Source organism: Drosophila nasuta, chromosome X (genome assembly GCF_023558535.2).
Source record: "Drosophila nasuta strain 15112-1781.00 chromosome X, ASM2355853v1, whole genome shotgun sequence".
Lineage (NCBI taxonomy): Eukaryota > Metazoa > Arthropoda > Insecta > Diptera > Drosophilidae > Drosophila > Drosophila nasuta.
The window spans coordinates 14,384,039-14,409,080 of NC_083459.1; the positions used below are offsets into that span (position 1 = coordinate 14,384,039).

At 42.5% G+C, this 25,042-nt stretch overlaps 1 protein-coding gene across 7 annotated transcripts in view; it reads right to left on the reverse strand.

The window, feature by feature from the left end:
* LOC132796759 (protein sprint) overlaps positions 1 to 25,042 on the reverse strand; it is a 139,114-nt gene continuing 114,072 nt past the window's right edge. For 6 of the 7 annotated variants that reach the window (XM_060808021.1, XM_060808023.1, XM_060808022.1 and 3 more), the window contains 6 exons: positions 24,584 to 24,796; positions 11,296 to 12,895; positions 9,526 to 10,557; positions 9,203 to 9,460; positions 814 to 1,640; positions 1 to 747 (listed from right to left, as the gene is read on the reverse strand). In XM_060808021.1, the coding sequence (XP_060664004.1) occupies positions 415 to 747; positions 814 to 1,640; positions 9,203 to 9,460; positions 9,526 to 10,557; positions 11,296 to 12,895; positions 24,584 to 24,796 (4,263 nt within the window). In that variant the 3' untranslated portion in view covers positions 1 to 414. Of the gene's footprint in view, positions 748 to 813; positions 1,641 to 2,542; positions 3,807 to 9,202; positions 9,461 to 9,525; positions 10,558 to 11,295; positions 12,896 to 24,583; positions 24,797 to 25,042 lie in introns of those variants that run through there. The other variant, XM_060808028.1, reaches the window with a different exon arrangement.

Here is a 25,042-nt window from a genome sequence, read left to right on the forward strand (position 1 = left end):
TTTATGTTTAATATATTTTAATCGTATATTTATTAGCAAAAAAAAGTTTGATTTGTCGAACAAACACGCTTGCTCGGTTTTTGTTTTGTTTTTTTTTTGTTTTTGATTCGAATGATTGGTTTGATGATTGACAAGATGATTGAGTGAACAAAAAAAAAAGAACATAGATTAGTATTATTTTGGGGGCGCTCTTAACTCAATACTGTTGTTGTTTAGTACACATTAGATGTATTAGCTTTACTTATCGTCTACTAAGTATATTTTAATGTAATAATAATAAATTATTAATCAAATATGCTTGTGTTCTTCTTGTTGGGTTGGCTTCCTTTCGCCTTGGTTAGTGAGCAAGATGTGTGCGGAGGGGGGTAGGCGTGGCATAGTCCTAGCATAGATGTGTGTGTGTGTGTGTGTGCTTCAATGGCTACCCGGCTGAGCGGCTGTTGGCCAAGCGATCTTCGCATCGATGCGCTTATAGGCCAACATGCAGTGTTTGCCCTTGGCCGCCAATCGTGCGTCCTGCGGACACTCGGCATCCGTGAGCAGCGTCTCCTCGCCATCCACGAGCTTGAACAGCGCATAATCCTGGGGATTGGTGATGCGCGCCTTGTGTGCGATTATCCGACACACTTCGCGCGTTGTGGTATGCGGACGCACGGGCAACGTGCGTGTCTGCAGCGAGCCGTTGCACTCGTCGGGTATGATGACGCGCAGCACACTCGAGCAGGCGGGCAAACAGCTGGAACGCCACTGCAAAGGAGAAGAAGAATATTGGTTAAACGATTGTGAACTGGTATCAAATGTAGTATTACTTACATCGAGTGAACCGCTGCCGCTTTCGCCCTCGGAGGCCATGAATGTCTTGAGCACTTGGACGGCACTGCAGAGCGCCGTCAGATAATAGCCTGGCTCGCCATTGAGCAGCGTTGGCTGCAACAGACCCCACATGAACTCGGCCTCGATTTCGGCGCCAACGAAGCCACATTTGGCCACCACATAGACGAGCACGGGCAGAAAATCGTCGGCGCCCAGCTGCTGGCCACGTGGACAACCGGTGGCATCGAACACCGTCGAGATGACGCACAGGAAGAGTTCCAGCTTGTCCAGCGGCAGTTCGGCCTCCTGCAGACGCCACAGCAGATTGGCAATCAGACGCAAGGCGGTCTGTGATGGCGGCGTCACGGTGGCACGAATGCCAAAATCGGAGGCGTCACGCTCGCAAGCGTAACGCACATTTTGTGCCAAGAGCTGAATGTCCTCGCTGCGCTTGTAATAATCGACGAAGATGCCATAGAGATGTTCGCGCAGCGGCAACACGACCAGCTGATGCATCACCGTCTCGAGCATGGTGTCGAGATTGAGAAACTCATCGGGCTTGAGGCGAGCACGCGCCGATTCGAGTTCGGCGTGGAATTTGCCCTCGCCATGCTTGACCAGATAGTTCTTCATGCCGCTCATAAACTGACGCATGTTGCGCATTATCACCTGCGGCACCGCCTCGCGCGACTCCTTCGTGCAGCTGATAAAGTTCTCAATGTTGCGTGCGAATGTCGAGCTTGGATCCTGGGCCAATTGTAGCGTGTAGGCGCGCAGCGAGTCGCCCGGTCCGATGCTCTGCACGTTCATCTTGTTGCGGGGATGGCCTGAAATGGAGATGAGAAGAATATTATAAGTAACATAAATGAGATGAGGAAAAAATGATAAGTAAATATAAAAACATATGTACATATATAAATATATAAATAGTAATAAGACTGAGTTGGGTAGCGTTATTTGAGAAGATCGAGTGAAGATCGAAGATAGTTAAGCTCACTGAAGATCAATGCTTGCATTGCAAATAATACAAGAAGGAGATAACTGATCTTAGAAAGAAAATATGCATTTCAAAGAGAAACAAGCTCACTACGACAAAGCTAGAGCATAAAACAAAGTTACATCACTAGAGAAAGATAAAGAGATCAACAAACAGATTTTGAAGTTGAAGATCACTACAAATTTCAATTCACTGAAGATCGTTTTCTTTCTTTGCGCGAATATTACTAAAAATCTATGCATTTCAACTGAAGATCGTATTATGCTTCTATACTTAAAAATCACTAAAAATCATTGCTCCGAAGATGGTTTTTTTTTCAGTTGAATATCACAAAAAATTGCCAGAGAGTTGCTGAAGATCGTTTTGTTTCTTTTCTTGAAGATCATTAAAATTTCCAAGAGATTCACTGAAGAGCGTTTTTTCCATTACTTGAAGATCACTAAAAAAAATCATTTTCTTTTTTCTCTTGAATATCATTAATGCTTGCACTGAAGATGTTGCTTTTATCATCTTTGAGAGAAGAGCACTCATGATCTGATCTGAAGATAATCGTGTTGGTTGGCATGAAAAGAAACGAGATCACCGATAGATCATTGTCATACAGCTCGCAGAAAAGAAAGAGCTAACTACTAGACTAGATATAAAACTTTTTTTCATTATGAAATCATATGGTAACTGTTGATAGATCACTTTTGTATTTCCTTCCTTCCTTTTCTGTGATTAATTCCTTACCGAATAGCAGTTGACAGAGCAGCTGAAACAGGCAGACCATGGGGGCACAGCAGCCGTGGCCAGTGTGGCAGTGTCGCTCATCGGCGCACTCGCACTTCCGCCGATAGCTGCGATAGAGACGCTGACTTTGCGCCTGCAGCGAAATGCCGAGCGCCTGGCACTCGACAATGTGCGTCATGTTGAGCAATATGTTGCCCTGATCGTCGAGCCGAAAGAATTGCTTGATATCATAATGATCACAGGTATTCCGATCGCTTGGATGGCACAAATCCACATTCGTTGTTGTTTGTGTGGTGACATCTGTTGTCTCGGTGCGTGGATTGGGACATTTGCCAATGGCGCCCATTATGGAGCCGGCGAGTGCTTCAGTCTTCAGTTGCTTGCGATTGATGCGGCAGTCTTTAAGCACCTGTTGCGGACAGGTGGCCGTCGTAGTCGTTGTTGTTGAAATCGAACCCATGCTGGAGAGGCTGCTGCTGGCGTATTTCGATTTCTTGCCGAGCACCGTGCTGCTCGTGTGTTCCTCCGTGCTGTGTTCGTGCTGTGCGTCGTCCGTCAGAGGGAGCGGTAAGCCCGTCTGTATTTTATCCACAAACAGCAGCTCAAGTAGCTTGCGTTTGCGTCTGCCCATTTTGTTTTTGCTGCCTGGCTTCTTCTCCTCGAGCTCTGGCACAGTTGTTGTGGGGGGCAGCAGCAACAGATTGTGGCTGCTGTGTGTGCGCTGTTGGAGCAACTCCTCTTCAAAGTCACCGGAGAAGAAGTTGTCGTGCTGCTGCGGATGCTCGACAATTTCCCACTCGGCCATGAAGCTGAGGAAGAGCGCCTCCTCCTTGTAGTGCAGCACATGGACGGGATCGTGAAAGAATTCCTCGGGCTCCAGACGTTCGATGCGTTCCTCATCCAAGCTGCACAGCGATTTCGATAGATCCACGACGATGGCATTTGAGGTGTTGTTGGTGGTGGGAAGCGCGGGATTGCTGTGACTGTTGTGCGGGAGGTTCGCGGAATTTGCGCGCGACGATTTTCTGAACCAGCTCATGATGGATTCTAAAGCGATTTTTGCCAGCTAAAACGAATTGGCGAAAACGCAAGTTTCTCATCGGCACAAGCTGCTGCCCGTCTCAGTCTCTCTGAGTGTGTGTGTGTGTTATCGATTATGTGTTATCGTTACACTTGTCGCTGGCTCGCACGCTCTCTCTCTCTCTTTCTCGTTTCGTTTTCTCTCTTCTTTTTTTTTGTTCGTTTCGCTCTTGAAGCGTTGTCGCGTTGTTGCGTTGTTGCTCTAAAAGCGGCCAATGCAAAACTAATGCTGAACTTCATACGCATTAGTTTATAAGACCGCTGCATCTGCACTTGCAAACTGCGCTGCCTGCGTCGACGCTGACGTCGCGAAAATATAACAAAGATAGCGAGCGACGCCGACGCTGACGTCCTAATTAGCGCAGCGACCTCAATTCCCTTTTTCTCTCTCTCTCTCTCTTCCTCTCTTCCCTTTGCCTGGTCAGGTAATAATGCGCGATCTACGCGGAAATTTCCCGGATATTTACCTGCCACATTGCGTTGCACACAGATTAAAGGTCTGTTGCCTGCTTTTTGCGCAAATCAAATGTGGCCACAATATCAGCAGCAGCAGTAATATTTGCCTGTCTAGGGGAAAAAAATAACTGTGTCAAGAGGAAATCGTCTTGAGACAGTCAGGGTCGAAAGGGGCCTCAAGCATTGTCAAAGAGAGGGGAGAATGCAGAGAAACAGACACAAACAGAGAGAGAGAGAGAGATAGAGAGAGAACATTGTGTCTAGACTTGACGCGACAATCTCTTGGAATGTTGCAAATGACGACCGATAACTTTAAAGTCGAAGAATTTTGCTTAGGGAAAATTATCACTCGACTTGCAGAGTCACAGAATTTCACTCCAACAATAAATTCGTCATTAGAAATGAAAACTTCGGTGAAAACATTTCTTGAATTGATGCTTACTAATCGCTGACACTAAATTTAAATAACTTTGAACCGATGTTTAACATAATTGTGTTTGCTTCATTTTCGAATAGTTTATCGGTATGCTCTATGAAAAGACAGTTGAATCTTTAACTCTCGAACTCAAACTCATCGCAAAAAATAAATTGTTTATTAACAAATTTAGAGACGGCCCTTGACTGATAGTTTCATATTAGCATAAGAAACTCTTTGTGCATCAAACATCGCATTAACCTTTTCTAGTCAACCATTGTTGAAGAATATTTTTGTGATTTCTAACTCAACATGCTTTAACATGAAGAACTTTCTTTAAATTTAAACTCAAAAACTATTCCCTTAATGTTTAGTATTCCATAAAGCAATTGAAACTCATTTATAAGATAACTAAATCAGATATAATTTTCGATATAGCTATTGAAAGCCTAGATCAACATTTATAAGATAACTAAATCAGATATAAGTTCTACTTTCTTACTTTTATTTCGAGTTGTTCAACTTTCGTGTAGTTATCGTTGCAGATAAAGAACTATTATTAAGCAATTAACAACGTTGAAAACTTATTTTCCAAATTTAACTATTCGATGAAAGTTTAGATAGAACTTAGACACATGCAATTAACAAAGTTGAATAACTTTTTCAAAATCAATTAAAGAATCTGCTCTACAAATAGTTAACAAATTCAACGATAGTTCTCTAAAAACATTGTATGCAGAGAGTGCATATAATTCAGTAATAATCAAGTAAGCTGTAGAACTTCTCCATGAATCATTCACTTACAGATTGATTGCAAACATTGTTGCGGCTAAAAAGGGAACAAAAGAGTTTGTCCCATCTCTATGTAAAACGCCCATCTCTAGCAGTTTATCTTGCTTCTACTACTGATGGTGACTAAAGAGGCGTCAAATAACGCTCAAACTACCTGCGATAGTGACTACGAATAGCTAAGCAAAGCGAATCATTCAATCAGCGAGCAGGTAACCATTTTGTTGTATGCGCTGACAGGTAACTGTAAAAATGCGAGAGAAGGCAAACGAAATGAGAATGAAAGAGAGCGAGAGGAGAGCTTAAGAGCTGCTCGCAAGGCTGTTGAGATTAGCGCAGCGAGTTGATTCATAGCTCTAGCTTAGAACAGTTCTGAAGAACAGCTGTAAATCGCAGCTCCGTTATTCACACACAAAACAACAGCCATGTTTTCGACATCAGATCGAAGAATCAAAGAGAGAAAGAGCGAGAGAGAGAGAGAGAGAGAGAGAGAGCTTAGTTTAACGACGGTTTGTCTAATAATGTTGTCTGAATGACGCCATCAAATTGAATGGGAGACAACAATGAAATTACAGTTGATGCGAAGCGTGCCTCAACCTAATGCTATAGTATTTACATTTTCTATATATATAGTTCGATTTATTATTATGCTGATCTATTGAACGGGAGACAATTTGCAATTGCACCTTACGATTGCATCAGCTTTGAGAGAAGACTCCTCTCGTTTCTGCTGCGCAATTAGGAAAAACCTTTGATATTTCCAAGGTGCCTGGGGTTCAGGAAATGTTGCATACATAACCGATGTGTACAGTTAATACCTCAATACATCCAATACAACCAAAATGGTGGTAAAAGGAGGCGCTAAGCCACAACAAAATGGTCTTCATCTACCTGCGACAATGTTTCGGTTTTTCTATTTCACATTACATTTGTTATAGCAACTCTACATTTGTGTACAGACTTTTCTGAAATTCTAGAGAGAGTTTTCATTTTCACTTTTAAGAGGTATTCTGAAACATTTCTCACTATGCAATGTTGTAATGAACTCGAGATAACATTAATGTGTGTAATTTTTCTTCTTTAGAATTATTCCTCATCAAACGTTGCATTATTATAATTAGCGACTTCAAATTAGTCACCCATATAATTTAGCTTATATAATGCTTATCCAGCATGCTTCAGCATAATTGCTTCAAAGATAAATCGTTACTCATAGTTACTGCAAAAGTCCCGATATTAATGCAGTCTGCAAAATTGCAGTTGCATTTCAGAATGTGCTTCCCCAAAGTCACTTTTGAATTTAGTTCATCAAATTTCAATTACATTTCAGAATGTGTTTCCCCAAAACGCGTTTCTTTTGAATTTAGTTCATAAAATTCATAAATTGTTTGCTAACTGTCTTTGCACTCTATTCAAAGTTAGTTAAGGATATCAATTTGCTATTCTGAATATTTCAGATTAAACAAGTTTTATATACTTGTAGTTCTGTTCAAGATATTTTCATATTCTCAATACTTCAGATTAAACAAGTTTTATATTCATAGTTCTGTTTATTCTGTATTCAGAATAAACAATTTTGATGTCTTTCTGTTCAGGATATCAATTTAATATTCGGAATTCCATCAAATTCAAAATAGTTTTCTATTTCAAAGGGCTGGATTAGTCAGATGCTATTTAGTTCTGTTTCTTTTCTATATCAATTTGATATTCTGAATACTTCAGACTAAGGAAGTTCTAAATAAATTCTGAATATCTGTTCAGGACATAAATTTGATATTTTGAATACTTCAGATCAATCAAGTTCAAGTTCAAAGAGATGGATTTATCAAATTCTATTTAGTTCTGTTTCAACTCTGTTTAATCTCGACTATTTCAAGGTGCCCTCAAAAGTTTCAACTGTTATTTTGTTTAGCTGTAATTTTTATTGCCTCGCTATTTGTTTTTTTGTGTGTTTTAAGACAACGCGAGAAAGTTCAGCGAACTGTTGTCGTTGTCGAGAAATTATCCAGATTTGTGCTTATCACACTCACAATACAATAGAAATATATGAGAGGAGCTTGGCAACAGAGAAACGGGGAAAATGGGTTGCCTAATTGCAAGAGGCTGCGATAACAATTTGCAAGTTGCATTTTGCATTTGGTATCAACGGCAAGCACGTGCTCATTGGGCTGGACCAGAATGTGAGGCTAAAAATAGTCGCGAGTGTTGGAGTGCGTTTAAAAACGCGCTAAAAATAAAATGCGCGCGATTTACACAAGTGAATGTGACGAGAGGAGTTTTGTTTGTTTATATTTGCATTTCATCAGACGTTGACCTAAAATAGCCACACTTCCACACTCGATCGATGTCTTGAGCTCACGCTGAGATGGCGACGACGACGGCGACGAGGCGATCGAGACTCGAGGCGGGCAAATTACGCATCCCATTGAGCGACGCACGGCGTGCGCGTTTTAAAACGCGCGCTGATAAAAACGCTGCGGTTTACATTCCAAAGTGCAAGACAAGCGACGACAATTCTTGCTCCAATATTTGCATACAGAGAGAGAGAGAGAGAGAGAGAACCAAAGAGAGAGAGCAACTTATCAAATTTGTTTGGCTTGCAAACTGCGACGCAGTTTAGTCACAAGGCAGGCGCCGCCAGGGCGGGGTGTGGAATGGGGGGAGAATGTAAGCACGAAATGTAAAGAGAAAGAGAGCGCAAGAGAATGCCAAAGAAAGGGGGATGACGAAGGGGAGACATTGCGCGGGGCAGATAAGTTTCGGCAAAGGCTTTGTAGTCTGCAGATCGCAGACTGTAAACTGACCGCGACAAGAGCGGCCTACAAAGCGGAGACGACGCTGACTGCGACGCTGACTGCGACGTCGCCTGCAGCAGCCGCAGTTTGATAGTGTTTTTCGCATTAACCGGTTGAAAGCGGTAAAAGCGATGCGTACAAGCTTTTATTGTTGACTTTTGCGTGCGCTCAATCTGCCCATCTTGCAATCTCGCCATCTGGCAATCTCTCATTCCATTCGCTGTCTTGATGGAGGCCATCGAGGCTGAATGAATGATGCAACAATAACAAGCGATTGCAGCAAATTGAGCATGGCATTCATTAAGGAGGATCTTCTCAACTCGTCGAGTGTGGCGATCATATGCTCGAGTTAATCTGCACATCAAGCGGATCAATTAATTCGCATTAACTGTCATCACAGTTATCGTTATCGGTATGGTTATCGATGGCAACCTTAAAGTTGAGCTGAACTGATCCTCGACTGATCTAATTGCAGAGAACACTCACAATCAGAGTGAGAGAAGCTCATCAACTTTCTTCTGCTATGAAACTTAGTTAAAGTTTAGGATAGTTCTTCGCTCGTATGACTTCAATGCTGCAACTATTCTATTCAACTAATATGATCTATTCAGGGAACTTCTCAAAGAGACTAGACCTTTTGAATTTCTTAATCGAGCTTCTTATTCGCAAATCAATTGCTTCGAGTGGAAAAGAAATATCATTAAAGATGAAAACATCATTGTAAAGTACACTTTAAGAACTATACAGAACTATTTCAGTCTATCGATGAACATTAGCACTATTGTTATGGTTATCGATGGCAACCTTTCGAGTTGTTAGCAGAGCTATTAATTAATTGTCGCAGCAGTCTTTTCCCCCGTATAGTAATAAATAAGGAATAATCTGCTAACGAAACTTTTTCTTCAGTGGATTCACATAATACGCAAGCTCTCATTGGACTTAAGGCCAAAAAGTAATTTCGTCTTTAAGGATTAAGCAAGTCCCAACTGCACTTTCCATATTGTTTCAGGCCATCGAAAAAAGTAACTAAAGAAACCTTACTATCAAACTCAGCACGATCTTCAATTGCTTGACACCAAGTCCAATTCATACTCGTATAGAATAAAAAAGGGAATTACTACTCACATAGTATCTCACGATCCCGCATGCTTGGATTCCTCAATATGGTGGCCACTTTAGGTCTCATTGCCTTGTTGTTATTATTATTATTGCCTGCGCCAGCGCCGGCATTATTGCCATTCTTGTTAGCCTTGAGCGTGTCCTGGTTGCAGCTGCTGTTGCTGCCATCTTTGGTGCTGCTGAATTCCTCAACGATCGTATCGTCCTCCGACAATGCCGGTCGACACTTCGACAAGTGAATGGTGTCCGAGTTCATGGTGGCATCTGCAAAAGATTTGCATATTTATAATACTGAGCGATATCTTCCCATCCCCCTAAATACTACTTACCATCCTGCATGGGAATGAACGAGTCCCATTGCGATGAATCCCACGGCTCGGAGAAGACGGTGCCATCGTCGGACTGTGCCGAGTCAATGCCGCCGTAATACGTCTGACAGAAGGCAGCACAATTGCGCTCCACATTGTCATAGGCGGAGAGACGACAACCATTCTGGTTCTGATTCGAATTCTGATTCTGACTCTGGAATGACTTTTGACTGTCCTTGTCCTTCTCCTTGTCCGCACACTGTCTGTCGGCACTCGGCACCGATTGCAGCGGTACAACGTTGCCCACGCTTTGCGGTGGTGTCGAGCAACGGACGAGCTCCGGCAGATTGAGATCGGGCAGACGCTTGGCAATGATCTGATGCACGGTCAGTGGTCGCTTCTTGGCATCCTTCTCCCGACCAAGGGAATTCTCCTTCTCCTGCCAATCGGCTGCGGTCGCATCATAGTCACCGCCATTTGTCTCCTGCTTGGCCATAAACTCCCAGCTGCTGTCGAGTTGCCAGTGCTCGATGCGATTACGTCCGCGTTTCGCTTGCGGTTGTTGAGCCAACGGCTTTGGTTTCTGCTTCAACTCATCCAAACTTCCGGCGGCCAATTTCTCCAGATCGGCGGGCAATAAAAGTGGCGCCGCTGTGGTGGCCAAGCCACCTTTGAGTGGCTCCGAGTGCCGCTGATTCGCCGGCAGCAGTTGGCTGCGTTGCTGTCGCCGCAAAATCGCCGCCGCCGCATTAGTTAACCCCGCCTGACGCAATGCATCGGCGGGTTCGGCATAGAAGGGGCTGCCCTGCTTGCTGCGTGAAGAGCCGGGCGTTTGAGCATGGGCTGTGGGTGTTGTGTCGCCACCGTCATCGGCAGTGCTGTGCTCCGTGAGCGATTGTGTCATGGCTGGCGCCAGATTTGGCAGCTGCAGTCCAGCGCGGGATCGTGGCGCTGCATCGCCGGAGAACTGCAACAGTTGCTGACTGCTCTCGAGCTGCTGCTGCTGTGGGGTGTCCTCGCAGGGCGATAGCAGTTGTTGCGTGGGTGTGCTGGCTGCAATGAAGAGCAGAAAGAGGACTATTAGTTAGATAAACGGATTAATCATTTTATTAGGGACTTCTCGAGGGACTTTATTGAAAAGTTCAGATAAGGGATTCTGTAAATAGTTGCGGAGTTTCGTCAATGAATTTAGTATAGAAGTTTCCCTTCAGGCTACACTCGGTTGTTAGTCGAGGGTTTTCGTACAGGGTTTTACTGAGGCTTTTCGTACAGCCAATGTTAAACTCATATTCAAGGGTTTTAGACAAGACGCTTAGTTAAAGGAGTTGAATTTGGTGAAAGAGGAAGTTTCTGTGCAGGTTTTAGACAAAAGTTGATTGCCTTGCGAATTTAGATGATGAGATATTCTTTAAAGATTTTCTTCAAGACCTGCCAACAAATATTTGAGTCAGGAACTTTAACTGAGAGTGCTAGACAAGGAATTTCTTTGAGGAAACTTTCCTCTAAGTGTTTAGACAAGGGGTTTCGATCTACTACACAGGAGGTTTAGACAAGGTATGTATTTAGTCAAGGGGTTTCACCAGACTTTTTGGTCTAGTTGGTTAGAGGAATATGTTCCGTTAGGGTTTTGGGAATTCTTCGTTTAGTGACTTCAAAGACTTTAAGTTGTAGTCGAGGGATAGTCGAGAGGCTTTCTGACGTGGAATTTATTGCTAAAGTTTCGCTAGTTTAGTCAACGGTGTTTTCCTAGGGCTCCCTAGTTGATGGTAGTGTTTAGTGCAGTTAACTTACGTGTCTCGGCGAGCAGATCGGGTCGTCGGTTCAGCACACCGCCGTGCGCATCGAGTCCCGGCTTAAAGCTGGTCAGGAGACTGGCACGATCGCTGGGATCATGCGACCAGACATCCTCGTAGTCGCTGATCTTGTCGCTCAATGCGCTGGCGCAATACTGAGCCGGCGGGCTCTCGAGTATGTCCGATTCCTGATAGTGTTTCGACTCCTTACTCCGGATGCGTGACTTACGCGACTTGCTGCCACTGCTGCCGGTGCCGGGCAACAATCCTGTGGCGCTGCTCGGCGTCAGAGGCGAGAGTATCTTGCGCTGACTGTGCGTGGAGTCGCGACTCGACTGCGAATGAGTTTGCCAGCGACTGTCATTCGAGGAGGATGTGCCCTGCGACGAGAGCGTGTCCTTGCACTCGCCCTCGGGCGACAAACGTTTGGCAAATGTCTGGAACGTGCTCGTGCTGGCCTGCGAGTTGAGCAGCGCGTTGAAGGGATTGCTCGACGCCGGCGTCGTTACCTCTACAAATTGTGCTGGATTCGATTTGGTTGTCGGTGGAGTTGCGGCTCCTCCGTTTAGGTTGCTTCCGTTCTCCATGGAGAAGGTGACCGTTGTGGTCACCGTAAAGTTATTGTTGTTGTTGTTGTTCAGCTGATCCGGTGAATGGGGTTTGGACCAACGCATCGGGGGCGCCGGTGGCTTGAGATTCAACGTGTTTGGCGGCTTTGGTCGCTGCGGACGCTGCACTTGCTCCACTTCGCCGCTCGCTGCTGTTGTCTTGAACGTGCTGAGATTGTTGCTGTTGTTGTTGTTGTTACTGTTGCCTAACGTAGGCAACTGTTGCTGTTGCTGCTGCTGTGGCACTTGCTGTTGATCGAGCATTGCTCCGCCGGGCAAATAGCCCTGAGCGTCCACCGGGGACATCGTGAGTATGACCGAATCCACCGAGTTGGGACTGAGCAGCTGTTGCATGTGCTGTCCCCCGCTGGTGCAGAACGAGCTCATGCTGGAGTTGGTGTCCGAGGGTGTGCCTGCCTGACTGAAGAAGCCCAACAGCTGGCCGCTGCCCGTCGGACTGAACACGTTGTTGTTGTTGTTGCTGTTGTTACCACCTTGCTGTGGTGCCACCGCCGACTGTGGCTGCCGCTCTGGCTTATCGCTGAAGAAGGTTGCGGTGCCCAGGCCGCTCGTCTCGGTCAGCGACAACGGCGACTTGGCATCGAGCAGCAGCTGTTGCTGTTGCTGCAACTGTTGCTGTTGTTGCTGCTGCTGTTGCAGCTGCTTTGGGGGACCTAGGACAGCCGGACTGCTGGCATAGCTCCAGAACTCCTGACCGAGCAGCGCCAGGGACGAGAGCTTCTTGCGGTTGTTTGCCTCGCGTAAAACACGCGGCAGCATCAGCTGCACGGGCAGCTCATCGCAGCATTGCGCATAGTGGGCAATCAGTGCGGGAATCGAGCCGAATTTGAAGCGTGAACTCTCCAGGCTGAGTATGTTATTGTCCTGCGACTGTATCAGATAGTGTTCGATGTAGGGTCCTGTGTCCTGTGGCAGACGCACTGACACAGCCATCGTATTTGGCTGGCTCGAGCCGCGCACAATGAAAGTCTGCAAAAGGAAAATAGAGAGAGAGAAAGTTGCTGTTGAGTGAGCTGTTGTCATAATTCAGCGCGCGCGTTAAATGTTGCGTTAAAAATGCGCGCTCATAAATTTCCCATTTCCCATTTCCACATTCTCCCTATTTTTGCCCGTCGCATGATAAATGATAAATTGGTATGCGATGCGTTCGTTTCACAGTCTCTTTTCCACTCGCTTGGTCTGCGCCTTTGTCTTGACAAAAACTTTGCAGACGCTGCGACAAAGCGGCCAAGTCGTGTGGCAAGTGGCAAGTGGCGAGTGGCATTTGCACTTCACTTCACTTCACTTCCTTGGCAACGCCTTCTGCAGCTAAACGGCTGCAGACCTGGTCAAGTGGCAGGCGATGTCCGTTTTCTTTTGGTTTTTTGTTAATCGCCTGCTAAAGTTTTCATAATGAGCGTTTCACTTAAAGTCACGCACAATACGCAGCAGCTGTTGTTGCCGTGTTTCACTCAACGATTTCAACGGCAATTCGCCAACGTTAATTCGAGTATTAAAAGCGTAAATTATGTGAAAAGAAGGGAAACTATCGAACAAAAGATAGACTATTCATATTTCTTTGCTCAATTTTAGTCAAGTCTTTGTCTTATAAAACTGTAAATGTGTTTGTCTATTAAATAGTATATACAATAATTATCAATACAAAAAATATAATCAAATTCTGCCTCTTATAAAACTATGCACATTTTTCTCTACTTTAGTTTATTTGCGGGTTTTCTCGCTAGTTTATTCGCTTAAGACTCATGTAATCACAAATCCATCTGCAAATGTTTGACTAGCTTTATGAACACAAGATAAGCTCTAATATCTTATCTATTTTGGCGCCCAATTCTGTCTCGAGTAATTCTAAATTAGCCAACTTATTTGATATGCTCTGAATATGATAAAAAAGATGATGCACGCATGTGGAAGCAACATAATAAGTTCATGCTCCAAGTGTTTCAACTGCTTTTCATTTCACTTTGCATTGGCATTTCTTCTTAAGCGAATTCCCGACAAAACTTTGCGAATGTGTTTTAAAGAACTCGCTTCTTTTTGCTTTGCTTTCTATTATGCGTTTTTATTTTTTTGTATGCTACTGTGTTTTGCTAAGCAATTGTGTATGTGCATGTGTGTGTGTGTGTGCTTTTCAATTTCGTTGAGCAACCCTAAAAGCATGCAATTATATTTTTTCAGATTTCAATAAATGCCAACTCTAGAGCTAAGGCTGCAGGAGGGCGGGGCGGGGGGCGGCCAACGAATATGGACGCCCCGCGGCGTTGTTTATGATTTCTGTGCGCGTTCTGCACAATTTTCAATAAGCAGTTGAGAGAGCGCAAAGGCAAAAAAGTGAAAGATAAAAAAAAATGGAAAACGTATAGCAACGCACTTGATATGATGAGCTCAAAGGGGCGGGAAAGCATAAAGGAGAGGGGGCGGGGGCAGGGGCAGGTATAATGGCAGGACAGAAGTGCTGGCTGTATAGATATGATGACTCTATGCTCTTGCGTTTCCTCCTCCCGTGCTTGGCTCGTTCAATGTTTATTTGATTTGCTTGCGAGTTGCAACAATTTTTTAAAGCATACTTTTCGGCTGTTGATTTTATTATACGCAGACGGCAAATGCTGCAGGCGAGAGCGAAAGAGAGCGATGCTAAAGCACATTATATACTTATTCAATAATGTGGTCAATGTGGGCGCCCAGCATAAGGGGGCGTGGCTGCTTGCTTGACCGTCACGGAAATGCAATTTGCGAGGGACAAAAACGAGCGTAAAAATGTCTTAACAAGCTGCTCAACTGAATACAGATAATGCCAAAGGGGCAGTGAGAGAAAGAAAGAGAGAGAGAGAGTAAAAGAGAGAGAGAGAGAGGATAGTGAGTGAGCTGGAGTAATCTGTGTGTGAGTTTGCCTGCATTTTATGGACGCCTTGACAAATTTTGCCAATGTGGCTGACAATAAAAAGGCGTAACGGCATTTCAAGCCAGACACACAAGCAAATAAATACATCAATATATATATACATTTATATATTTTTACGTATGTATGTGTGTGCGTGTGTGTGTATGCAAATCCATTGTCGATTGCCGCAGTTCAAACAATAGTTGCAATCAATTGGCTTTTACACGCCCACAATGCCTGGACTGCCAAGCACTCACACACACTCCCACACACACACACACACACACACACACACACATGCACTTACGCAGTTGCAACAAATTGTATAGCCTGCTTTTAGGCGCTGCCCGCAAATGGAAGCTCTAGAAATGCCATTAGACGACAACGTCAAATGCATTTTCACTTCACAGTTCGTTGACTTACAGTCTGTCGACTTAGCTCTCCTCTCTCCACTCTCCACTTTGCACTCTCCACTCTACTCTCCACAGTCTACAACACTCTACACACCTGTGCATAACTCTCCGCTGTCCATTTGCCGCACACTTCAACAAACTTTGCTTGTTTTGCCCAAAAAATGTCACTTGCACTTTTCCAACCGCAAAAGCCTGTTAACGGTTTCAATTTCCGTTCTGTGGGCGTGGCCGGTGTCGCGCGTCTAGTTAATTTATACGTTGCGGTGCGTGCAACTGAAGTGTTGCACAATTTCCCATCCGACATTTGTTAGTAAATTGATTTGTTCAAGCAAATTCAAGAGCGACTCTTTAAAATGTTTCGTTTTGCTTTAGACAAAAGTGGCGACAACATAAGACTTTAAAATTGTTAATCCGCTTAAAAAGTTACACATTATCTATTTGTCGTTAACTGGCAGCAGAAAATACTTTCTTCTATCGTAAGTCTAGCTTTTGACTTCTTATGTTGTTTTCTAATACATAGATTCTTGGCTTTTCCCTACCTACATTATCGATTTGCTAATATTATACGTATTTATTTTGAATGTTATGTTTATGTTCAGAATTTCTACACAGAGAGAAAACAATTTAGATTGAATCTTGTATTGTGATTTAAGATTTTTTCGACCTTAGATTAAAATAATCTTAAATCAAGATTTGTATGCTAAATTTGCATTTTAAGATTAAGAACATCTTATTTACAGAATACAATTTTGCTTTAAGAATGTTTTATTCTAGATAAAAAAAGGAGATTGCATGTCTTGATTTAATAACTTGTTCATCATAAAAAAATCCTTAAACAAGATTTTTAGGTTGAAAAATCTTGAGATTTTTTCATTCTTAAAACAAGATTATATGTTACTTGAATTTCAGGATTGAGCAATTTACAATTTTGATCTTTATTTAAGATTGGTTCAATTTTGATATCAAATAAAATTGTTTCAAGTCTTTTATTCTTGATTTTAGAATGTTTTTTCGGTCTGTGTGTTTATTTACATATTCTAACATTTGCTGAACTAGCTAATATTTTGTTTTACTTTTGGTACTCCCTCACTTTTTCCTTTATTTTCATATTTTCACACTTTTTCTCTCTATACTTTAAGAAATAGTTGTAGTTGTATTTGTAATATTTTTTATGTAAATTGCAATCTCTTTTTTTTCTCTATCTCAACTTTTATTGCAGTTTATATTTATTTATAACTTTGCCATTTTGCATTTACATTTCGGTTTAAATTTATTTATTAGTTTTCTTTAAATTGCACAAGTCTAGTTTCAATTCCTTGTCGCATTTGTCAATTTGCTGCTCTTGACTTATCTTCTTCTTTCTTCTTTTCAATTTCTCTTTCAATGTGTTCTTGCACATTCGCCTTTGCCTTTGCTTGGCGTATTGCTAGCGAAAGTGATTTACATTTGTGCTGTTGGCGACTTGAATTGCATTCTGTTTTCGCATTTAATTGCACATAAATTATTGCAACAATCGCACCACAAACACAACCTCTTGTTCACCCCTCGCTCTCGTTCACACTCTGATTTCTGCCTCCTCCCGAAATACACACAAAAAAGTCTGTCCTTGTCGTTGTCGCATTTGCGCCCATTTCCGGCAACTCAACTGCACTTTTTTCTCTCTTTCTCTTTCCCACTCTCTAGCTGTCTCTGTTTCACTGAGACTGAGAAGGGGTAACAACATTTCCGGTTTCCATTTCTCGACTATTTGCCGCGAGTGACAAGAGAGAAGAGCGAAGAGAAGGGGAAGGGGAATGGAGTATGAAATGTCCGCAGCGTCACCCCTTTGGTTGCGTTGGCTGCGAGCCCAATGAGGTGTTCTCTCTCTCTCTCTCTCCCTCTCTCTCTCTTCTCCTCTGCAGTCCCCTTTGGGGACTTTTGCTGTTGCTGTGTCTTGTTGTTGTCCTTCACTATGCGCAACGTGTCGCAGCTGCTGTCTGCTGTCTGCTTTCCCCTCCCCTGTCCATCCTCACTTGCTTTGCGGTCTCTGGCCGTGAATCGAAAGTGCAGCTCCCCCTTTAACCCTTCCCCCCTCCCTCTCTTCCCAACCATTTTGCACATAGTTGTAATCAAGTTTTGGCCCGCAAATAGACTCGTCTCGTGTTTTGCGCTCGCTCGAGCGCCAAGTCTAGTCTATAATCATCAAATCATGCTACGAGTACAATTTCTATTTCTACCCACATTATTGTCCTTCGACTTGACACCGAATCTTGACAGCGTAATAGCCTCCGGTTTGCAATGAAGCGATCAACTAAACTGGCTCAAATGGCCATTGGGAAAAGGTTTTCTAAGTATGTAGTTGCTCGCAAATTGAGTTTGTCATAAACTAAAAGTGCTCACTTATTATCGAAATAATGCCTGCAACCGTTTACAAGTAGGACAAAATGCATGCGTATTAAATTGAAGTGCACAGAAAGTGTAACCTAATAATATGTAGAATACTTCATATTGAATTAATTTTGCATTGAATTTAATATCGTTAATATACATTAAAATTCTTATTATCGAAATTCATCATGCTAAAGTTTAAAAGTTAAAAAGCCCAACAAATTGTAGTTTAAAAAAACGTAGCATACTTCTGAGCGCTTGAGTTAAGTATTTGCTCTATATGGCATTTATAATTCATTTTGCTGTCAATTGAACTATTCTAATCTACACTGAATTTGGCATTATGACAATTTATAAACATATTACACTATTAAAATGCAATGCGTTCGCTATGGAAATCTCTGCATATGAATTGCAAAAAAACGTAGCATACTTCTGAGCGAATACAATATTTTCTCTAGGCAGTTAAAATGTAAAATTGTTCTAAGTTTAACAATATAAATATTCAATAATATACATATTTTATATAAATGCCAGTACTTTAGATTAAACGTTTACATTAAATTATATCTAACCTTTTTAAATAAATAGATAAATATTTGAAAGTTTTCAATAAGAATTCCTTTTTGATATACATTGAAATGAACTGTTCATTTGTGTTGCCTGCTGTGAGAGCTTGACGCTTTTTATTTGCCACTCGATTCCGAGTCGAAAAACTTGCAACCGAAACTGAAACTGAAACTGTAAAATGGCCCCTCCTGTGGGGAGCAGCAATTTAACGCCAGGCAGTGTCCTGCAGTGCCCCAGGGGAGAGCGAGAGAGAGAGAGAGAGAGAGACAGCCGCCTAATGAGTGTCGGCGGTTTATGTGGTGCGACAACAACAAAAGTCGAGAGTATGGGAAGCAGCGGGATGCGCATAAAAAACTGCATAAAATAATGAAATTATGCCGAGAAGCGTCGAGTGGGTTCAAACATCGCAAACTGGACCTCTATTATCTAGCCATTGGTCCATTAAAAAAAGGGCAAAGCAAGCGATAAAGCAAGAGAGAGAGAGAGAGAGAGGGGGGGGGGGGGGGAGGAAAAGACTGGGCAGTGGTTTCATATAATAAAAATCTCATATTTTATTCAAATTGGTAATGTGAGCTGCGTTTTGTTGTGGCATCGAATACATCGAGCATCGGCTTGAGGGGTTGACAGCCCTTATCTTTAAATGTTTGACCCTCTCCCCTGCCCACCGTATAGAACCCAGCATTTGCATTTCATTGACATTCATTTGGCTGGGAGGTTTTTTGTTTTACTTGCGCATCGCTTTCTTTGCATAGCAAATTGAATTTGAATCCAAAGTCCAACAATGAAGCGACCTCAGAGATCTTTCCCTTTCCCTGTCTTCTCATTGTTGTGCTGTTTGATATCTCATTTGCCTTTTGCTGTCCATTTGACGGACTTGCCTTTGCTCTTCCCTTTTCCCTTCCCTTCCCCTCTCTTCCTTTTTCCATTTCATTTTGCTGCATTGTCTGCTAAGCGGCTTTCGCTGTGCAGTTCAAGAGTCAGTTCCCCACTTTGCCTTAAGCTGATTTCCCTTGATTTACGTTGTTGTGCCATGCAGGTTTTTGCCTTTTCATAATCATTGGCTCGTCAAAAACATTCTCGCCGTCTCTATCTCCCTCCCTCTCTCTCTCTCTGCCAGTCTACTCTCTGCATTTGAGGTGCATTAAACTCATTTGCCAAGCGGCTTTCAATTATAATTTTTGTTAATAATTCATTAGCACAATGTGTCGCCTGTCTGCCTGCTGTTGTTGTATAACGAGTTGAGCCAAAATGCATTCAGACAATTTCTTCTTCTCCTTCTCCCTTTTCAGTTTATGGTTGTTGCACGTTGCGCATACGCCATGTGTGACAGCGCTTTAAGTGCCCGCAGCCAAATTGATTTAAAATGCGTGTACAACATTTTGCACATTCTATTCACCTCTGCTTCATGCATTCGAAATTTGCATGTTTTATGAATTTCAACTTTGCTTTGGTTGAATAAAATATGATGAATAATAATATATGAGATATACTAATTGAAAACCAAAAAGTACGCTTAAAAATACTAAAAGAACTTGTAAATGCAATTACTCAACTGTTTCTATAAGCTTCAATTGTTAATTTAGTTCAGTTCGAGATTAGTTTATGCTCAATTGGGCCTTAGTTGGTTTAGTTGAATATCTGGTATATATTGTACTTTATGGTATATTTTGTACTTTATGGTATTTTTTGTACTTTATGGTATATTTTGTACTTTATGGTATTTTTTGTACTTTATAGTATATTTTGTATTTTACAATACAGATGTAACAAATATACCCTTTGGTATATTTTAATATTTTCGCGGTATAAATTCGGTATATTTATAGAATATAGTTTTTATTGAAAATGAGTAATGAGTCTATAACGTTCGAGCACATTCGACTGTAGCATTTTTCCTTCCTATATTCTAGAAATATACCACAAAAATACTAAAATTCACCGCCATATTTGGTATATCGATATTGTATTGAAATATACAAAAAAAAAAGAGGATATTATTCGCTTCAGCAGTGATTTAGTATTTTCCTCACTTATTTCGAAATATGTTTATAATAAAAAGTGGGATCATCTAAAAGAATCTTTTCGGTTGGAATCGTCACGTTTAATGCGCAATCGAGTTGGCGTTTTGCGTTTTTCATGCTACATTTGGCGCTTCTTGTGGTTGAACGAGGGAAAGTGTTTGCATTACATTTACTCTCGCTGTCTGTCTTTTCTATATAGAATACATATATCTGTTTTTTTTGAGTGTTGTTGGCAATACTCCAACTCCAGCTGAAGCAATGCTTATGGCATGTTAACTATGCAACTTATGACTTCTGTTCAATTGATCTCCCTACTTACGTTCGTTCTGTTCTCTCTCTGCTTTGGTGTCGCTTGCAACCCTTCTGGGGCTTTGCTTGTCATCTGTGCTTACACCCTGAATGTCTGAATGTCTGCATGTCTCACACACACACACACACACACACACACACTCGCACACACACACACACAGCTGTGTCTCCCACACTGCAGCTGTCTGGCGACGTTATCGCTCATCAGCTGTGGCTGCTGCTACTGTTCCAATGTCAATACAAAATGTCTCTTCCCCTCCCTCCCTCCCTCTTTCCTTTTCTCCCCTTCCCCACACTCCGCTTAGCCCGCTGCTGGTGATAAATAAAAACTGTCTGCGCCTATGTGGCTGCTGCTGCTGCTGCTGATACTGTTGCTGTTGCTGTTGTTGCTCTTTCTTGCTATTCGCTTTTCATTTCCCCGTGACTTTTGTGCCATGTTGTAAGCTGACTAGCCCTTTGACTCCCCCCTTTACCGCTGCCCCTTTGACATTACAACACATGGCTAACGACAAAGCCAACAAAATTCCAATGAAAAAATTCAATTTGATTGCTTTGTCCGCCTTGTGTCTATTGGCCATTTAAGCTAGAGTTGAGCTCACAGCTCGATAGCTAGTTAGGGGGGGTGGGGAAGGGGGCGTGGTTACGTTGCTGCAGCTTAACAAGTTCATTTTGGCCTGTCGCCTGTGGCTATGTGGCAATGAAACGTTTAATGTCCTGCCGCATAAATCAAATGCACTCAAAAGAGATCACAGCGCCCGAAAAAATAATAATAATAATAACAGAATTGTGCAAACAAAATAGTTGAATATTGCAAGCGGATCAATATGGCAAAGGCAAAGCCAACATTGACTGCATATTAAAAGCGAGGGCAAACAAAATGTGAAAGCCGCAAAAGCGTTGCATACTTTTGAGCGCAGAAAAAACTTGGAAATTTTGCTGCATACTTTTGAGCGCGCCCGCAGACAATTATGCGGCTGCTAAGAACGTTTTTACTTTATACAAAGAACGAAAAGGCAGCACACACACCTACACACATGTATGCCTGTGTGTGTGTGTGTGTGTGTGTGTATCGAAAGCCTCGTCAGTCGCCATTTGCTGCTAATTACATTCTGCGGTCAGCATAACAAATCCCGCACACCAAATGCTGCCTCCATTCAACTCCAAAAAAAGAAAAAATAGGCGGAAAAACAAAATCACAGCAACAACAACAACAACATCACACATGTGGGCAGTTTCAGCTTTCATTTGCAGCTGCAGCAGCAGCAGCAGCCCTAACGCTTGGACCCATTTATGATTGATGGCGCAGACAGTGAAAGCTGAGCGTATGGAAAAGAAATGCGAGACGACAAAAAGGCGAAGCGAGAGACGGGCAAATACCCTACATTAAAGAAAGCTATTTGAGTTGAGCTTGAATTCAGTTAAAAATAATGAACTCTTAAAGCATAGCTAAGCTACCCAACCATCAACGATTGCAGGGTATGCAAAAGAAATCGACAGATGGAAATACAAGAGGACACACAACGTGAGCGAGAGAGGCGAAAACAAGTAATTAAAATACCAGGCAGGCAAATGGAGCAAAGCAAAGCAAGTAAATGCTGTTGTTGTTGCTGCATGCCACATGTGTTGCCACAAATGGTCAGCAGCCGCATTCGTAGCTCAAACATATTGATTGATTTTTAATTACAAACATTTACCAGCGCCGTTTACACAGAGGGTCGACATTCAATGGACTCGAGTTCGAAGTTCGCAGTTTGAGTTCGCAGTTGGGTCTCTACTTGAATTTCAATTTCAATTATGCAAATACTTTTTTATTAAACGCATAAACAAATGCGTAGCAACTGCTGCAAGGCAGGCAAGGCGTGTAATTGCCGCCGGCTACGTCGACGTCGACGTTGACTTCGACGCATGCAATTAGCGTTTCAATGGGCAACTAGCAAACGAGCGAGCAAAAGGTGCAGAAGAGAGTTGCAAAAGTTTTGTTGCCTACGCTTCTTCTTACCTAATCCGTCTCTCCCCCCCGCTAACGTCACGATTCCCTTTCACTTCTTTTTGTCCCCTTCATTGCTTGGAGTTCAATCAATGCGCCATTGTTGCGACGCGTTCGACAATTGAAAATAGCCGAGCTGAAAAAACGAAACGCTTTTCATTTCCATCTGCCTTCTGCCCTCCTCCCCCCCATTTCCCATTTGCAGTCTGGGATTCGAGTGCAGCTGCGTCGCGTGCCACAAGCATTCAACAACTTTGAATTTCGTTCGCAGTTCGATTTTTAAAAAAGTTTTTAGAAAAGTTCGTAATTGAAAATTTCCGTTGCATACTTTCAGGCGGCGACTTGAATTTACATACATTGAAAAACCGTGAGCTTAGTGTTAACTTTATATACTATATATAGCGTAATCTTTGCGTCCGTGTCTATGCAGATTTGTCACATAAAAGTTGCGTGGTTATAAAACCGAAAGTTGCATACAGTTAGTCAAGATTGAGGGGTAATATTAAAAGAAAGGTTGTCACTTCAAAGTTAATCAAAAAGTCGATTTTACATTCGTTTTTTGTTTAGAAATTTTGGCATAACAAAAAGTAAAATGATGGTACTTTATTTCTGTACTAATTCAACTACTTAATAAATCTAAAATATATAAAATAAAAGCTTTAGCTAGCGATCTGCCATTTGATATTAAAGTTAAATATTTTGTTTAATTGCAACTATTTTGAATGATTCCAATAAATTCGAGTGATTGACCACAAATCTTAAAGAAATTTAAAGTCGGAAGCGAACGTTGTAAAATTTTTCAACAAAATTTATCTGTTCTACTAATTTGTTCGGCAACGTTTTTAAAGTGTGCCTTACCTTAAAGCAAACTTTTTGAATAGGCAGCCTACTGCTGTCATCTTCTATGTGTATTCTTCTTGTTATTGATAGCTGAAGCACTCACGCATACGCATGGCCTTAATGTGGCTTGATTTAAGGTATAATTTTCAATTTGCGATGCACTTTAGCACGCCCCCCAGACGAAATGTTGTTGTTCGCTCGTTGTTCGTTGTTCGGAGGCTAAGCTGAATGCCCCTGCGAGAACAAATGACAAGCAATTTAGTTGGCATTCGAGCGATTCGATGAGGCATTCACTGATTCATTCTACTGCCTGCCTGACAGACTATCCCATCTATCTATCTATCTATGTATTCGTCTGGCTATCCGCCCGTCCGTCTGTCTGTCCGTCCATCTGTCTGTGCCTGCGTTGTACACGTGATAATTGCTGGGGCAGCACTTGGACTTGGAGACTTGCCTTGTTCACGTTTTTTGGGGGGTTGACTAACTTATTGAATCTGTACAATTTGTTGGCTGTTCTCTCTCTCTCTCTCTCTCTCTCTGTGTACTCGCTTGTAATTTCAATTGTCTATGCAAAAGCGCCTTGAATCACAAAATGACCAGTGACCAGCCACGCCCCCCATTCCCTCCCACTCTTAGCCGTGTCCTTGCAGACGTAAATGTAAATCGCATTGAATGGCTTTTGTCTCTGGTCGCAGCTCGTCGCCTTTTGTCCCCATTTGCTGCTGCTGTGTGTTGCCCAGATAAATTTCAATGAAATCGTTGTCCTGGGCCGGCATTATCCTGCTGGCACTGCGTGTCCTGGCGCGTTCGTATGGCAACATTTCTTTGTTTATCTTTATACATTTACAATTAAAAGGGCTTCGCATTGTTGTCGCTCTCGTAATATTAATGAATCTCCCCCAACTTTCTCTCTCTCTCTGCTGCTATCTCTGTCTGGTCACGCCTGCTCCTCCCTCGAGTGTGTGTGTGTGTGCGTGTGGCTAAACCTCAGCTATTGCCACACGTTAATTGATTGCAATTTGTATATGTAAATTGCGTCTGTTTGTATGCAATGCGATTTTTTCCTTTTTTTTTTATTTTTTTCACTCTCTCTCGATTTCATATGCAAATTGTTTGCAAATTTTGCGTGTTTGCTGATTTATTCAGCCGCCATTCAGCCCCTTTTGTATTTATACGTTGATTTTTTTCTTGTTTGCATGTTTGCCATACGTCGGCAATTGTCTCATTAAACGATATCAATAAATTCATAATTATCGGTCAGTTTGCACTCACCCCTTCCTCTTTGCCCTGCAGCAAGTGAACGGCACCGGAACGTTGAATCCCGGGCAAAAACCACATGGGATGCGTTAACAGCAATCGCTCCATCAGACCCAAATCGCATGGCGGTGAATTGTCGCTCGAATCGCGGGAGCTCTCCTCATCGCTCGATGTTTCGCCCTCTGCCAAAATGCCACCCTCCGAGCTGGAGACGAGAGATGTGCGTGACTGCAAAGATCATCGTAAAATTAAAACACAAACAATAAGTATATTGAGTCGAGTGTATTAGGAGACATAAAGTAGGCATTCAAAATGCTTAAAAGTACTCTATTTAAAATGCAAAAACACGTTGAAGCCTATTGCTTTCGATTGATTTGGAGGCTGTTAAGGCGGTGATAAAGATATCGCTGTCGCAGCTTCTGAGGCTGACATACAAAACCAGGGCTACAATCGCTATGCTGTATACCTAGATTC